A 16,690-nucleotide genomic window follows, 5' to 3' on the forward strand; every position below is an offset into this window, starting at 1 on the left:
CATTCCCAGTAAGACATGGTTGCCACCCATTTGCCAAAAAAAATGAAATTTAATACTGTCAATTTCATGTGCTTTTAAACAAGCAACTCAAGCATAAATGACACGGACCTCTTAACCATCTTTCAGGTTTCAGTTCAAATATCTCTTGCCTTACAGAAGCTTAGAATCATATCCTCTTATACTTCTTTGCATCACCTAACATTTAGCAATTATACATCTTTCCAAATGAATAGTATCTCTTTTCCTCCTTTGAGAATAATTTTCAGGAGAACAGGGACTATGTGTATGTAACATTTAGCAATTATACATCTTTCCAAATGAATAATATCTCCCTTGAGAACAATTTTCAGGAGAACACAGACTATGTGTATGTAACTTACGATTAATCGCCAACATCAGAACAGTCCAGGCCCACGGTAAAGTCTCTGAATATATACATTAGAATAAATGAAGGAATAAATTTAGCAGCCCTTTACCTGAAGACAATGCTTCTGCCTTGGTAAGACAAGTACCTCGAGTTGGTGGTGATCAGCTTTGGTTCAAGCAATTACACATTTTTATCTCATCTCTTTGAGAACAAAATAATTCCAGGGTTAGACAAGGCTATACCACAGTGAGTAGTATGAAGTTTTGTTTTCTGATCTTTAAACGGAGAGTAAATCTTAATATTTGTCTCAAAGAACAATACATTTGACTGTTAATCTTTTTAACATCATCTAAGCAATCTGCCAAGCAGCCTAGATCATAAACCCATAAACCTGGATGATTCCACTAACCACATGCAAGAAATACTCTCTGTAATCCTTAAAATACATAGCTGTATTCAAAGAATGCCCCAATTTGGGCATCACAAGTGGTACTTTCATGCCTACTTTCCCATCTTTATCAGCTTCAGATGAAAAACCAAACAAAGAAAACTTTCTGAAATAAGTTTTTTAAATTTGCAGTTATTTCATTGAAACCCACTCTTCTGTATGGAAAAAAAGGTCACCCAAAATTTTTTTAAAGAGATGTATCATGTAAAAGGCTATCTTTCTCCTATATTTGGTATTTAAGGACCAAAAGATGCCAACATTTATTTGTATTCCTAAAACAGAAAAATATTATCTATCTTTTGTGATTGGCATAGTTATAAATACCTAGAAATCACACAGTAACCAACAGTATGAAGAAACGTCATGAGATGCTACATTTTCTTGAGGGATGGAAAAATAAGGTAGTAAACATTTCTGCTGAGATATATGAACAAATATTCTACTTTAGATAAAGTATCACTTTTTGGGAGTAAATATTTGAAAGATACTCTGAGGCCATTAAGGCAATTCCAGATTGTACCAACTGTACAATTCCAGTTGCAGGTTGGCATTAAGACATAAGAAAGATTAACAGTCAAATAAATGGATGTTTTTTGAAACAAAACAAGAAAACAGATTGCAACAAAACAGGCAATTAGACCAAACCGTCAAATTTAACTTCTACAGGACACCTTTCATATTAAAGGCTCAAAGTGTTAATTCCTCAACACCTCTGTCAATTAGCCTGCATCTCTGGGCTTGTAAAGCACTTTTATCATCTTAATCCTTATTCTCAGAACAATACATACAGCTCCTCAGCCCACTCTGTGTCTGACACCACCTGGGACATGGCAGGACACAGCAAAACATTTACTCAACAAACTAAACTGTCAAATTGCAAATGGTGACTGGACAGATGCGTTGGCTTGTTTCTTCACAGCTGATGAGGAAGACTGCCTCAGACCAGGGCTTCCCAAATTTGTGTTTAGTAGGAGTTGCCTGGGGCATCTTGTTGACGTGCAGATTCTGATGCAATGTGGCTGGGTGCAGCCTCTGAGCCCTCATTTCTAACGGGCTGCCGGGTGATGCCGGTGACCCAGCCCCACCTTCTCATTGGGAAGGGCTCTGTCTTGGGGAGGTGCAGGGCTGAGTGGATATGCTGAGACACGGTACCGCCGTGACTGCTGTCATGTGTAGTTATTACCGAATAATCAGCCTCCCGCGCTCGGAGCGAGCTACGGTTTCGGGGGCACACAATCTCTTTCTACCCCCATCTCCAATTTAACAAGTTATGTTTCGAATCGCTTTCAACAAATCTGCACCAGGCAAAACATCACCTGGTAAGGATGAACACTATCACTAACACCACCAAAGCAAACAAAATGAGGTAAGCTGCCGCTGCGTTAACTCACACCCCCTAGACTTGCGGACCAGGTCAGCAACAATCCATTTTAAATACCTAAACCTCCAGGACCCAGGGGAGAGCAGTGGAAAAATCAGAGATGCCTGGAAGGGAGGAATGTGAACACCCACGGCAGTTCTTACTCCCCCTATATTTTCAGTCTTGTACTGAATCCAGCAACTGTTCCGAGTACATGCAGATCTAACTAGCGTTGTGATACTTGACAGGAACATTGTGATATGGAGGTGACTGGCTCCAAGGCCAACAGGATTGTCATAACAAAACATTAATTTTATTAATCTCTCAAGTTGAAAATTCGATTTCTCTTGGCCTCCTTCAGTCTCCGGTTACATTTTTAGTAATCAATTCATAATGGTGCAGAGAGAACCCTCATCTCAAATGTCAGTGGGACAGTGGTATTTACACACTTACATGAAGCCTCAAAAAACTAGTATGATTTTTCCTATAGTACCAAATAAATGGAAAACATTTCAAAGTTGTGAAAGTAATTCTCATGGGGTACACGGAGAACACTTTGCTCAATTTACTACCAGACAGATGAAAATGACCCAGCCTAGGCAATCATACTAGCATTTTGTCTCTAAACCCAGAGCATTAATCAGTCCTTAGATTATAAAAGAAAGGAGGTTCCAATAAAGATGTTAAAAAACATTTAAAAATAAATAAATAAATAAATAAAAGAAAGGAGGTTCTGGCCTGATCATCTGGAATCTGAAATAGGACAAATCATGCTCTCTCCACATTCTACTCCCACTAAACCCTAGGTATGTTCTTACTTGGATGGATGGTTCTTTTCCATGAACCTGATTAATGTACATCTCCCAATTCTCCTTCAATCTATATCCAATCAGAAACAAAACTGAAAACAAGGACAGATCCTACATACAGCCTCATGTGGGAACTGAAATGAATCCTATGAGCCTGCTGACAACTAGACCCAAAGACTTACACAGGCAGAGACCTCATTTTATTGCACTTTCATTTACTGTACTTTACAGATATTATGTTTACAAATTCAAGGTTTGTAGCAACCCTGCATTTAGCAAGTCTATCGGTGCCAATTTTTCCAATGGCATTTGTTCACTTTGTGTCTCTGTGTCACATTTTTGGTACTTATCACAATATTTCAAACCCTCCACCAACAGAAAAGATGATGACTTGCTGAAGGCTCAGATAACAGTTAGCAATTTTTAGGAATATTTTCAAAATTAAGGTACGTATATTGTTTTTAGATAATGCTATTGCACACTTAATAGACTAGAGTGTAAACATAACTGTTGTTTGCATTGGGAAACAAAATAACTCATGTGACTCACTTTATTGTGCTACTTGCTTTACTGCAGCGGTCTGGAACCAAACCTGCAGTATCTCTGAGGGATGCCTATACATGCAGTGTCAGTTTTTTTAAAAAGGGGGAAAAAAATTAGACTTGTCTAAAGTAGATACCACCATCTATTTTTTAAAAAGGCGGGGGGAGCTCTACGTGAAATAATCCAACAATCACCACAGCCTGTTGCGTCTGCTTGGCCTAGGCTCTAAACCAGTGGTTTTTCAGACCCTGGGCTGTGAATTCCTTATGCGAGGGTGTGGCAGTGACCTTTGAGCTTTCTCAAAAGGTTCACAATTCCATATACACAAAAGCATTGTTTGTCAACAGAATAAATCATATCTAACCTATGCTGAATGTGTCAAAACCTACGGAAATACTAATGTGATTAATTAAACATGGGATTTTAAAGTGTTAATTCATTATAGTTCTCTCATCTCCACTACGCAGTTGGTCAATGGTGCCAAGATTACCGATTTTGCCAAATTTTTTTTTTATCAGAAAAGAAGTTGTTGGCATGAGATAGTTGCTGACAGGGAAGGGACACGAAGAAATTATCTAGGGTGTGAAAACTCCCCAGAGCTTGATGTGGAGTTACATAAGTGTGTGTGTAATGATTACAAATTCATCAAGCTGTACCCTTAAGATTTGTGCATTTCACTGTATGTAAACTATGCCTCAAAAAAAAAGGATCGGGGGGTCGTCTTACTCAAATAGGTTGGGAACCACTATCTCCAAAAGCCAGGCCATGATGGAATTTTTCCCATCTGCGGCAAATGGAAAAAAAGAAAATGACTGTAATGAGTTTGTGATAAAGGTAAATTTAGTTAACTTAAATGTCTTTATTCTGAGACTCTTTCCTACTTTTTTTTTTTTTTTTTTTTTTTTTTTGTGGTACGCGGGCCTCTCACTGTTGTGGCCTCTCCCATTGCGGAGCGCAGGCTCGGGACGCGCAGGCGCAGCGGCCATGGCTCACGGGCCCAGCCGCTCTGCGACATGTGGGATCTTCCCGGACCGGGGCACGAACCCACGTCCCCTGCATCGGCAGGCGGACTCTCAACCACTGCGCCACCAGGGAAGCCCTTTCCTACTTTTTTGTTATCATTTATTCTGAGTACTCTCCCTATTCTTTATGGTATTGTAATCTTCCAGTTGTAATCTCCCTATCTTCAGACCAGGAGTCCAACTGTGAAACGCTTGGCTAAGTTTAATTAAGAGAAAAGTCACCACACCACCAGTATCCCAAATAGACACTTCAAACAAACCAACCCTCCTACTACTGATAAGTGCCCATCTCTCTGTGATCAAGGTTATGACTTGAACATGTTTTGGGGTTTTTTTCTCAAGGAGAAATTCTGACAAGGTGTTAGGAAACTGTGTTACCTGTAAAATCCCTTGAGGTTCACCCTGTCCTTTATCAGGTCAGCTGCCTGAACGATGATAATGTTCCTCAGTGCTCTTCCTGCACAAGAAGAATTCTCTCCATAAATCTACGCGGAAAAGACAAAGACTCACTGAGAATTCAGAACAATGATGTGACAATTTGTGAGCTGCCAATGACATACTATATAGAAAAAAGTTATGGCCAAGTCCCTAAGCTTAAAACACGTAACTGCTTTCATTATAAATAATTACCTTTTACACAGTTTCAAGGGCAAAATACCTGTTTTTTAGATACAGTGTTTGTACCAATAGAGCAAATTGAAGAATATTTATATATGAACTCTGCCATATTGATAAATGCATACTTGTAAATGTCTTGGAAGCTGGGAAAATAATTTTTTCCTATCTAGCAAGCATCTCGCACCATGACACAATTTAATAGCAGGCTGCTGTGTGCTTTGCTTTTAAGCTTCACTCAACTGCAGAGTTTATAGTTAATGCCAAGCATCCTGGTTTCATCTACTTCATAATTCCATCTAGCAGATAAAAATTTCACATAGCTTCTTTTTTTAATCTTCTGATTTGCCCACATGCATCTCTGATTCTTGGAGGATGAAGCAGGATATTCCTTAGATCTGGAGAGGTCTATGTCCCACTTTATAAACTACCTCCTTTTTCTATAATTGGCAGCTTCGTCCACAGGGCAATGTTGCTTCACAAAGGAAGCTAAATGAAAATGAACTAAGTAAAGGCTCATGAAAGTGAAGATATACTGAGGGTGCATGCTAACATCTGTTTGTTTCTTGCTGAACTCTTTTTGCACCTACAAAATATTTTATATCTTCTCCCAAAGCAAACAAATTGATAATATATTGACTATAACTTGATCCGGAACACTTCAACCCCATCCTTATACTCCTTTAATTTTCCTGTAATCACCTCCTAAACACAACCTAAGAAGAAAATGTGAAGGACAGGAAATGATTTATTTTTAACATGTTAAATCTATTAAAAAAAAACAACTTACAACTTAAGTCAGATAACAGAAAGTATTACCATAAAAGAGGTATGAGTCAGCGGACACTTGACTAGTCCTGACAATGTACCAGTACTCATTTACTCAGTCATTCAAAAAACACTAAGCAGGGGCTTCCCTGGTGGCGCAGTGGTTGAGAATCCGCCTGCCGATGCAGGGGACACGGGTTCGTGCCCCGGTCCGGGAAGATCCCACATGCCGCGGAGCGGCTGGGCCCGTGAGCCATGGCCGCTGAGCCTGCGCGTCCGGAGCCTGTGCTCCGCAATGGGAGAGGCAAAAAAAAAAAAACAAAAACAAAAACACTAAGCAGCTATCAGGTCCCATTCTAGATGCTGGGGATGCAGTAGTGAGCAAGGCCAAAAAGGTCCTACCCTCACAAAGCTCACAGTCTCCTGTTATTCTAAAATATGCAACCCTGTCAGCTGATTTTTTTTTTTTAACACAACCTAATGAAGGCATCCCCACCTTGTTTCAATGAGCATTCGGGGATATTCTACTATTAGATAACAATAAATATAAATAATCCCTTTTACACAAAGTTTTCAGAGTAAAATATCCAGTATTTTTAAAATACAGCATTTCTATCATACAGCAAATTGAAAATATTTATATTATAGATGAACTCTGCCATGTTCATAATGCATTCATGTAGAGGACTTGGAAAATGGGAGAAAATTTTTGTCCTATCTAGTGAACATCTTGCTCCATGACACAAGTATCAGAGCATTTCAAACACCTTCGGCCGTGTCATCCCAGGTGAAGGAGACGGCGTCATCAGGAGCAAAGGGAAGAATCACTGTTTCAGCAAATGCTGTAAGAGAGATAAGAATCATACCTGGGAAGGAGTAGGTTCAAGGTATGGATTGGAAATTCTTCTTGACAGAGTCTATTTGAAAAGAAAGAAAAGGGGAAAATTAGAACCCAACAGAAAGCTTTGTACTATAAGGACACAATATATGCAACCGTGGCAGGCCCAGCAGTTGTCTTAGCCAAAAAAATGTCATGGCCCATGGAGGATGAACATCTTTCATCTCACTCAGTGTAAATATCTGGTCAACATTCAGCCCAATGGGACAGGCTATTCCATGGGAACGGCTCCCCATCTAGACAGCACAACTTTAACAAGTGCAACAGAAAAACGGGGATGTTTGTATTCGTATCACTTTGTTTTCAGTGTGATTTTGATTCCATTTCTCCTTTCCTTTCTATTTCCACCCTCACCAACCCTAACTCCAGCTCTCATCCCTGCACACCTGGACTGCTGTTTCGTCTTTTCAGTAGATTTCCCTGGGCTCCCGTCATGCCCCCTCAGGACACCCTGCAAACCTCAGAAGTCCCTATATAGCCCCTCAACTGACAGTAGGTCCCTTCTTGCTTGTCAGTCCGAACCCCCAGCCTGCCCTTCTGGGCCTACCACAGTCTGCCTCCAACAGATTTCTATTCTCCTTCTACCTCCGTGCATGGCTTCTTTGACTCAACATGAGATCTACTCATCAGAAGAAGCTGCGATTCATACCTGCCTCTGCTCACACCGTCCTCCACAACCGAAAGCCCTCCGTCTTCCCTGCTACATCCCTGAACCCCACTGAAGTCCAGGTCTGTGCAGTCACGTGTTGGGTGAAGCTCCACCCACCCACCCCAGTCCACTGCAGTTTGTCCCTCTGGGAGCCCTTTGTTTTCTGACTATTTATATGGCGGCTCCAGGGTGCTCTGCAGTACTGGGTATCTTTCTATGTGTGCATTTGCCCCAACTAATCCATACACTCCTTGAGGGAGTGCTGGCAGCTTAACCTGCTTTGCTTTCACAGCCTCTAGCACACAACCTCACACACAAAAAATGTTTGTTTTTGTATTCATTTATTACAGATATTTAATATCTCTGCATCAGCTGAGTATTTGCTGAGTAATTTGAATTGTAGGAGCTTATCTTTCCTACCTAACAATCCAGTAAGCAGCGCCATCACCCACATGTGTGTAAACACAATAGAAAACTACTATCATTTCCTGTTGCGGTTTAGGAAAAGGAACAGCGAAATGAACATTTACTGAGCTTCCAACCTATGTTTAAAAGCTCTTTACACTGCTATTCCAAAGCTTGCTGTCTTTTGAGATCCCACAGTTTTTAGTCCGCCGCGTCCACTTCTTAGAATCACTTACAAAACATACCCTGCCACTCACTGCCTTGCAGCGTCTGAACTTTCTACCAAACTTTAAGCTAAGACAGAATTCTCACTCAGCCCCTTGCCCACTCCACACAGCTCCCATACTACTTATCTTCTAATTAAACTGAAATAAATATACAAACTCTTTATCCAGGAATGCCAATTGGTACACGCTGCTAAAGATTTGCAATGGCTTCCAAGAAAAAAAAAAAGGTTTAAGATAGGCAATTTTTAATTGTTATGTGTTAAAATAAAACACCTACTCACCCCTTCTGGACTAGTCTATACACATTCCCAACCGGCCCTTCCTAGGCCTTCTGTCGTCTGAGCCTAGGCATTGTATTCACTTACTGAAATACTGAACAGTTTAAAATTTGCATCTACACCAGATTTATAACTTGAAGATGAATCATCATGATAAGTGATTTTTTTTTCCCCTAAACAGCCTTTTAAAATTCAATATGGCAGACCAGAATGACAATCTTTATTACTCATCTAATTGCCTAAATCAGCTCAGAAAAGCAACTACTTCACGTAATCTAGTTAAAAAGAAAGTTTCCAGGTAGAAACAAGCTCTAAAGAATTAGGAGGGGGCACTTTCACAAAAGAAAGCAGAAAGGCTTCCTTTCTCTCTGCCGCCAGCCCAAATCTGGCTGTCTCGACACTAGTGTTACACTCGCACAATTCCACTTCACAGAAACTTCCCCCGTGGATGGCTTGTTACAAAAGATTGGTAAGGTGAGTCAATAAAGCCATGGGGTCCTTCCATGCCGACTAGATAACAGTGTTAGATAAGCTCCTAACCCAGAGGGAATCGACCAGAGCAACCTAACAGGAACTGCCTTTTACAGGACACAATACCTAGATTTGTTGTCAGAAACTCCTGCGAAGCCTGTTCTTAAGTGGCCCCGAGGGAACTGTGTTTCCTGAACGCTCCAGGACAGCAGCTCTCAAACTCACCTCTCAGCGCTCTCTGTACAACTCCGGAAAGGACTGATCTGTTCAACTTAAAATAACTACCAAAACTGTACTTTTTTTTGAGACCACTTTATGTTAGCTGTCGGTATTGACTAAAAATAGCAAGTGCCAAAGACTTAAAGAAAAAAGAACATGGAGGAACTGACCATCCATTACCTCATTTTTCATAGATACTGTGAAAGGATTGTTACGTAATTTTACTGGGGAAACATCATGGGCCAACTTACAGGAATCTGAGAATGACTGCTCTAAAGAACCTCACAAACTGCTCTCCCAACATTTCCCTGAAACAGTAGCACAAGGACACCCTTGAAGATGCACCCCCTCTCCATTCAATATTCTTTCCCTGATATTCAATTCCTCAGCTGTTTTCATCCCATCTTGGACTCCCTCAGTTGTTTCTCCTCTCAGAATGTCAGGGCTTCATCTCATCACTCCCGTGGCAACTAACTTCCGTTCATTTCCCTTATGAAGCACCTACTGATCTCCTTGCCAGGCACAGTGGCAGCTCCAGAAACATACATGTGAACAAGATACCATACTCTAACTTAGAAATCATTTATCAGAAGATATGGGATCTCAAGAACATTTGAAACCAATCAGGAAGAACATTTCTTCTTCCTAATTTCCTATCAATTTACTCTATAATCTTGGATGTCTGGTCCAATTGATGCAGGCGTCCTCTTTTAAATGGCTCTCACCATGATATCTCAAATATAAAGCCCAGATGAGATGATTCTTTTTCCCCCTTTATTTCCAATTTCCTGGAATTACTTAAGCTAGATGCAATGATTCTTTCATGAAGGACTTATACGGACCATAGAGAGAAGACTAGTAACAATACAAATAAAATTAGATTTTAATTCAAATTTATTTCTTCTCGTCTCCAATTTAATGAACCATAGAAAATGATTCCCTAAATGATTCTGTGCAAACCTCATATTTTAAACATGTGTTAGAAAATTGCAACCCTTTAATATTCACAAATGAACTTCCAGAAAAAAATAATAAATTTTATTTATGCAGAAGGATAACTCAGAGTAAACTCAGAAGACTTTACTCATAAAGATAACTGGTTAACAATCATATATTACTTTCATTTTTTTTTTAAAGTTAGGTGTCCACTAAAGTTAGATGGTAATAGTCTCTGAGGCTGGGTCTGAACCAAAAATGGAACTCATTTCAGAGTCATTGGAAATATCGTGCTAAACTATATGGTAGACTTAGGGCACATTTTTAAATCAGCTTTTTAAAGGACATGCCTTAATGCTCTCCTTGGATTGAATTAAAATACTTAGGCTACAAGGAGAGAGAGAAAGGAAAGGAAAAAGGATGAATCACTTCAATCACCAGAGAAGTATGACCTGCTCTGTTAAAATAGGAACCAACAAGAACTACCAAATCTGTTGATAACTTGAGAATTCAGTTCACAACACAACTTGCTGTCACCTTCAGCCATTGTCCTTTACCCACTCTGGGTGACCAAGTAGAAATGAACATGTTAAAGTGGAATAAGTATACTTAGATTTCTTATAATTCTAAGAAGCCAAAAATCTCCATAAGTAACTAGAGGGCACATGTGTTAAGAGACTATGCACTAAAACATTAAGTCTGTGATCCAGTAGGCTGTGCAATAGAGTTCTAAGGCCTGGGTTGGGGAGAGAGGACCTTTGCATCTCAATCAAAAGTTGATCCAGGTGAGAAGGAGAATCCCACCCAGACAGGAAGCTGGCTGGAGAAGGACACTGTCATCCCAAGTTCAGCATAATGCAGACTGGAGACATGAGTCAAGTGCTGACATGAAAGCACAGGGCCAGGCACCACAACTCTTTCTGCAAACTCGGATGCGAGTTCAGGCCCAACCATTCCTTGAGGCTCCAAGGGATGCGCTCCCAAAGTCAGTCACAGCCACAAAGGCCACTGTAACAATATCTTCTCAACATAGCCTGGCCAAACCGAAGTCAATGATGTTCTCAAAATTAGAGTTTTCCACTGCCCTGTGATGTGTTAAGAAAACAGAATGAAAGGAAAGGGGGCAGAAATGCTTACTGAGCACCTCTCTTGTCTTAAGCACTTTCCCACATTAGAAGCTGCAAACACCTATTCAAACATCTAGAGACAAGAGCCCTGAGGTTCAGAGAAATTAAGGAATTTACATAAGGCCCCAGAGTTGGGAAGTTACAAAGCCAGGGCTGGAAGAATATTGTGATTGATTCCGGAGTCACAACTCTACCATAACATGCTGCATGTTACTAAGTAATAAATGAGTTTCTGCTGTGTGCTAGAGATTGTACTGAATATTTTACATGCAATATATTGCTTAATTTTTGAAAAACTATGAGGTTCTAATCCCATTTTACAGATGACAAAACTAGACTTAAAGAGGTTAAGAAATTCACCCGAGTTTGCTACCCAAGCCTGTCTTTAGTTACTTCCCCATACAGTTATCTTATAACATGGAATGTACTGATTTAAGAATCACATGACACACAAGTGCAGATAACTGCATGAAGATGTCACAGATAGCTGTCTCTGCTAGAACCAGAAGTTCTCAACCCTGGATGTAAATTAGAACCATCTGGGAAACTGAAGAAATAAACAGGAGCTCAGGTCCACAGAATTAGAACCTGTAGGAGAGGGACCTGGGTGGGTTTTTTCCAAGCTCTTCAATGTAGTTTTAACGTGCACCCCGGTCTGAGAAAAACTGTAAAAACCAGGGGTGGGAATTGGCAATTTGAACCTCTCATCATCCGCCTCTGCTCTGAAGCGTGACGCATTCCTCAAGCGATCCGAACACAGCAGAGGTGCAAGCCATCCGAACAGCCCTGGGCTCTGAGTCTGAGCTTCTAAGTCTGGCTTGTGTAGAACAAAGAGCCAGTGTCTCAGGAAATCCCACCTTGCACCTGTTCTTTTGGTGTGTGTTTTCTATCCACCCCATCCCAGATGCAGCCCTAAACCAAGGAACCTCCCATCCCCAGAGCGGCATCGTACCTATATACCTTCTGAAAGGACATCCTCTTTTAACGGCATCCATAGCATTAGACTTAATTTTTACTTCCCACTGCTAAAGGACTCTCTTCTAGTATAAACATGTTTGCCCCACTTAAAAGCTAAAAGAGAACATTAAAGTGGGGCTTAGGAATACTTAAAAATGTTTCACAATCTTGCCTGCCTAGGGAGACAAATCGGCAACAACCAGCAGCTTCTGGGAAAACAGGTACCACAGAAACAAACCCCAAAGTGTCATCGACATGATTCTATTCATTCCTTGGGCAAGTATCTTTCTTCTCTGCGTTTATAAACAAGAGAATGATTTTGCCTAGCCGGGTGGGCTTCCTTGGTTAATGCAATCACAGAAAAAACTTTACAATTTAGGCATCAAGTCACTGAAGATTTTGGGTCAACAGTTAAATTGGCAGCTTACTTATCTCCACGTGTCACTGAATCCCCTACTTGCAGTAACATCAACCTGCCCGGTCACACCTGGACTCTAGCGTGAACCCTTTCCACAGCAGTCAACGTGAAGAAGTTCCCACTGGCCAAATCCGGGACAATTTGAGCAGCAAAACAATGAAAGTATTGCATTAATCCAGTAGGATAAATACCCATGAGTCCATACTGATATAAATCATTGAATTAAAAAATGAGGTAGGGGAGGGGTGGGGAGACAGCTCTTCCTTATAGAATTCTTTCAATTACTAAATGCAACTAAAGGAGGTAAAGAGAATATCACCATTAGGCAAAGAACACAGTACTAAATAAATGTTACAGGCAAGAATCATGATGGATGCCAAAATTAGTGAACAAAAGTATGGCGAGATACAGGATATCTGCACAGCGTCAAAATGTCTCCCCACAAGCTATTAAGGAATACTGAGGAAAAAATAGTAACCTTTCAGTGGAGCTTAGCAGACACCTCCTTAACTAAGTGATAAAACTTATCACCAACCATGAGACTTGACAACACTTGCCTGCTGATATGATACCCTGAGAAAGGCACTTTTAGGGTATTTTTGTCAAAATGCATACCTGAATTTAATGAGAAACATCAGACAACTCCAAGTTGAGGGACATTCTCCAACATAGCTAGCTCGTACTCTGCAAAAATTGTCAAAGTCATGAAAGACTAAGAAAAACTGAGGGTCCCCAGATTGGAGGAGAACAAAGGAAACTGACAAGGAAAGGCAATGTGATCCTGAGTGTGATCCTGGACCAGGATAAGGACCTTAGTAGGACAGCTGGCAGGAAGTGAATGAGGTCTGTATTTCAGTTACTTGAGCGTCAGTGTTACTTAGTGTCAATGCTGGTACTGTGTATCAAGTGCACTGTGGTTATATAAAATGTTAACATTTGGGGAAGCTGGGTGATGGTTATAAGGCAAGTCTCTGTATTATTTGTACGTTTAAGTCTGAAATTATTTCAAGACGTAAAGTTCAAAAAATAAAAGCCTCCTTCCTCCCTACAAATAAATCCTCAAAAAAATTCAAAATACAGCATGTGTTTCTTTACTAAAAGTTGCTCTCACTGTAACATTATCATCCTGGCTACCCAACAGAAGGACCCTCCTTGCCTCCTTGACCACTCTGGCCTCTAGCACCTTCACACAAATCAGATTAACCTCCCTAAAACCTCTCCTTACATATCACCTTGTTATTAAAAAATGAAATTTATTTAAAAACAAACACTTTATGCTCCCTATGTGCTCACAGACAATATCCCAAGACTTTACACAAGTGGCCAGTCCCCTCAATGTCTACATAATCCAGGCTGCACATCTCTCCTGCAAACTTCCCGCTGTAGCCAGGCAGCTGGTCTGATTTTTACTCTGCAAACCGTGTGCGTTCTCACCTCTGTGCCCAAGCCCTCGCCATGACCTCTGCTCCCTGTATTTCTTTACATTTCCACATCCTGCCCTTCCTTCCATCTACACAAATGCTACATGAAGTCTACCCAAGCCTTAAGCCTCCCGTGACCAATCTCTTCCCCTAACACTCCATACTTGTCAGTATTTGCCACTAATATGCCTCCCAGCTCCATTTGCATGTGTAGATCATCTCTCTTCAACCAGCCTCAGAAACCCCCAGAGGGACTTCAATGTTCTGTCAATCTAGGACCTTCTACAGTATACAGCAGGGGCTGAACTGCCAATGGCAACTTCTTCCCATTGCCACAAGGCCTGGTGATCCAGACCCTCAGGCCAAGTAGTAAGGTATGATACCACCCCCTCAAAACCTGTGAGAACCATCAACACCTCTGCCACCCTTCCCCCCTTGTTTTCTCAAGTGTCTCAACCCTGTCTTAAATGGTCACATATGAAGCAAGAGTATATTTTTATACACTGAATAATTTATGTGCTTGTTTAAGAACTTAAAGATCCACTTGAATACCAATTATTTCTTTGTAATGGAAGACATTTCAATAAGTCACTTTGTGCGGGGTCTTCAAGAGGAAATAATGTTCTCTTTTCCTTTCCTATATTAACGCCAAGTCAGAAATGAGCAAAAGAAACACAGGACTAGGTATCTTGCTTCCCTTCATTGGCTCTGGAAATAAATTAGTCTCTTAGATGTTTCTTGTCAATTTGTACATAAATAGTTTAACCCTGCAGGGCTTCCCTGGTGGCACAATGGTTAAGAGTCCGCCTGCCGATGCAGGGGACATGGGTTCGGTTCGTGCCCCGGTCTGGGAAGATCCCACATGGCGCGGAGCGGCTGGGCCCGTGAGCCATGGCTGCTGAGCCTGCGCGTCCGGAGCTTGTGCTCAGCAACTGGAGAGGCCACAGCAGTGAGAGGCCCGCGTACCGCAAAAAAAACAAAAACACCGTTTAACACTGCAAAACAATAAAGGTGATAACATACAGTCTTCTGGCAGAAAGACGACTTACAAACTAGTTCTGTTTTTTATTTCTCAATTACTCAACTAAGCCATACACAGAACCTCAGAAATAACAGCACCAAACAAGACATCCTGAGGTCTCCTGGCGGAGACCTTCGGTTAAGTGATGTGAAACAGGTGGGAATCTGGATTAGGGGGCCACAGGCCAAACGCAGCTGCCACACTGGGTTCGTGGTGTTATTGGAACACAGTTAAGCTTCTGTGTTTACATATGGCCTCTGGCCGTTTTCCTGACAAAAAGATTCACTCTCTGTCCATTTACCGAAAAACTTTACCAATCCTGGTCTAGATTATCAAATTTTACAGAGCAGGAGGAGCTCTGTAATCTCCCTAGCAATATATTCCTGTGAGTAACCAGGAAGAATTTTTTTCATTTTGAACCAAATGATCTCTCGCTGCCACTTAAGATTATTTCTTCCAAAACCGTTTAAGGCACATTTCCACCTTCATTGACATGTTACATAAAAGCAAGAAATAGGTCAAAACAATTATTGGCTCCCAAGATTAAAACAAACACGAACTTCCCTGGTGGCCCAGTGGTTCAGACTCTGCGCTTCCACTGCAGGCGGCGTGGGTTCGATCCCCCGCCAGGGAACTGAGATCCCGCACGCCACACAGAGCCGTCCAAAGAAAAAAAACATGTTGGTGAAAACAAACAAGGTGCAATTAGTTTCACGAACTCCTTTTAAATTAAGAATTTCCAATCTGTACCGTAATGCAGGCTAGCAAATCCAGGAACACATGTTGTTTCAAACATCTGAATCTTGCACATAATATTCTCTGTGCCTGGAATGCCTTTCTCCTCATACATTTAAGAAGTAAGTTTCCGTACAGTTTATGTCAAAATGTATTCATATGCTCAAATCCCCACTCCCTGCCCCGTTAGAATTTCTCTCGTAGTGACTTCAAAGCACTTTAGATTCCAGTTACCTATTTATATTAGGTTTTCCTAATTCATTATAAGAATCTTGAAGATAGGGTCTATATTCTGCTCATATTTATAAATGTCCACGGTGTGGAAGATGATTCATTGCATACAATTAATTCTCATTAAATGTTTGTAAAGGAAAAAAAAATCCAGCTCTTAATACCTTAATTCTTTTTACCTTTTGGAGTTTACAGCGCCTTCCTCTGTGCATTGCACCTTATTCTCCTGGGAGGCAGCCTTGCCTGGTGGTTAGGAGCAGAGCTCTAAATTTGCATTGCTTAGATTCGAAACCTCTCTGTACCACTTAAAAGTCAGGCATCTGTAGACAAATTAACTTCTTTGTACCTCTGTTTCCATCTCTTTAAATGGGAGAAATGAAATCTGCTCATAAGGTTCTTGTCAGGGTTACATGACTTAAAGTAACCGTTCTCAAATCGCTTGCATCAGAATCACCTGGAGGGCTTATTAAACCAGATGGCTGGGCCCCATCCTAGAGGTTTTGCACGCCTTAGGTCTGGGGCGAGGCTGTGAATCTGTTTCTAATAGGTTCCCAGACGATGCTGGTGCTCATGGACTACGCTTTGAGAACCGCTGACTTCAAATATTAAAGAGCTTACAAAGTTGCCCACTGTATCATGTGCTCAGCAGGCGTTCGCTCCATTTTTTTTCTTTTTCCAGCCGAGCTGCATGGCATGCGAGATGTTAGTTCCCCGACCAGGGATCGAACCCGTACCCCCTGCAGTGGAAGCACAGAGTCTTAACCA

The 16,690-nt window shown here is 41.1% G+C and overlaps 1 protein-coding gene across 8 annotated transcripts in view; it reads right to left on the bottom strand.

The window, feature by feature from the left end:
* Positions 1-16,690, bottom strand: part of RAPGEF5 (Rap guanine nucleotide exchange factor 5) — a 237,837-nt gene that overhangs the window by 178,087 nt on the left and 43,060 nt on the right. For 6 of the 8 annotated variants that reach the window (XR_010842255.1, XR_010842254.1, XR_010842256.1 and 3 more), the window contains exons 2-3: positions 6,799-6,849; positions 4,928-5,034 (exon numbers count right to left, since the gene is read on the bottom strand). Coding sequence is in view for 2 of the 8 variants with exons in the window: in XM_067042644.1 (XP_066898745.1) it covers positions 4,928-5,034; positions 6,799-6,849 (158 nt within the window). In the remaining 6 variants the exon portion in view is untranslated. Of the gene's footprint in view, positions 1-4,927; positions 5,035-6,798; positions 6,850-7,479; positions 7,524-8,392; positions 8,489-16,690 lie in introns of those variants that run through there. The other 2 variants (XM_067042645.1, XM_067042646.1) reach the window with 2 other exon arrangements.

Source organism: Kogia breviceps, chromosome 9 (assembly GCF_026419965.1).
Source record: "Kogia breviceps isolate mKogBre1 chromosome 9, mKogBre1 haplotype 1, whole genome shotgun sequence".
NCBI classification, from domain to species: domain Eukaryota; kingdom Metazoa; phylum Chordata; class Mammalia; order Artiodactyla; family Physeteridae; genus Kogia; species Kogia breviceps.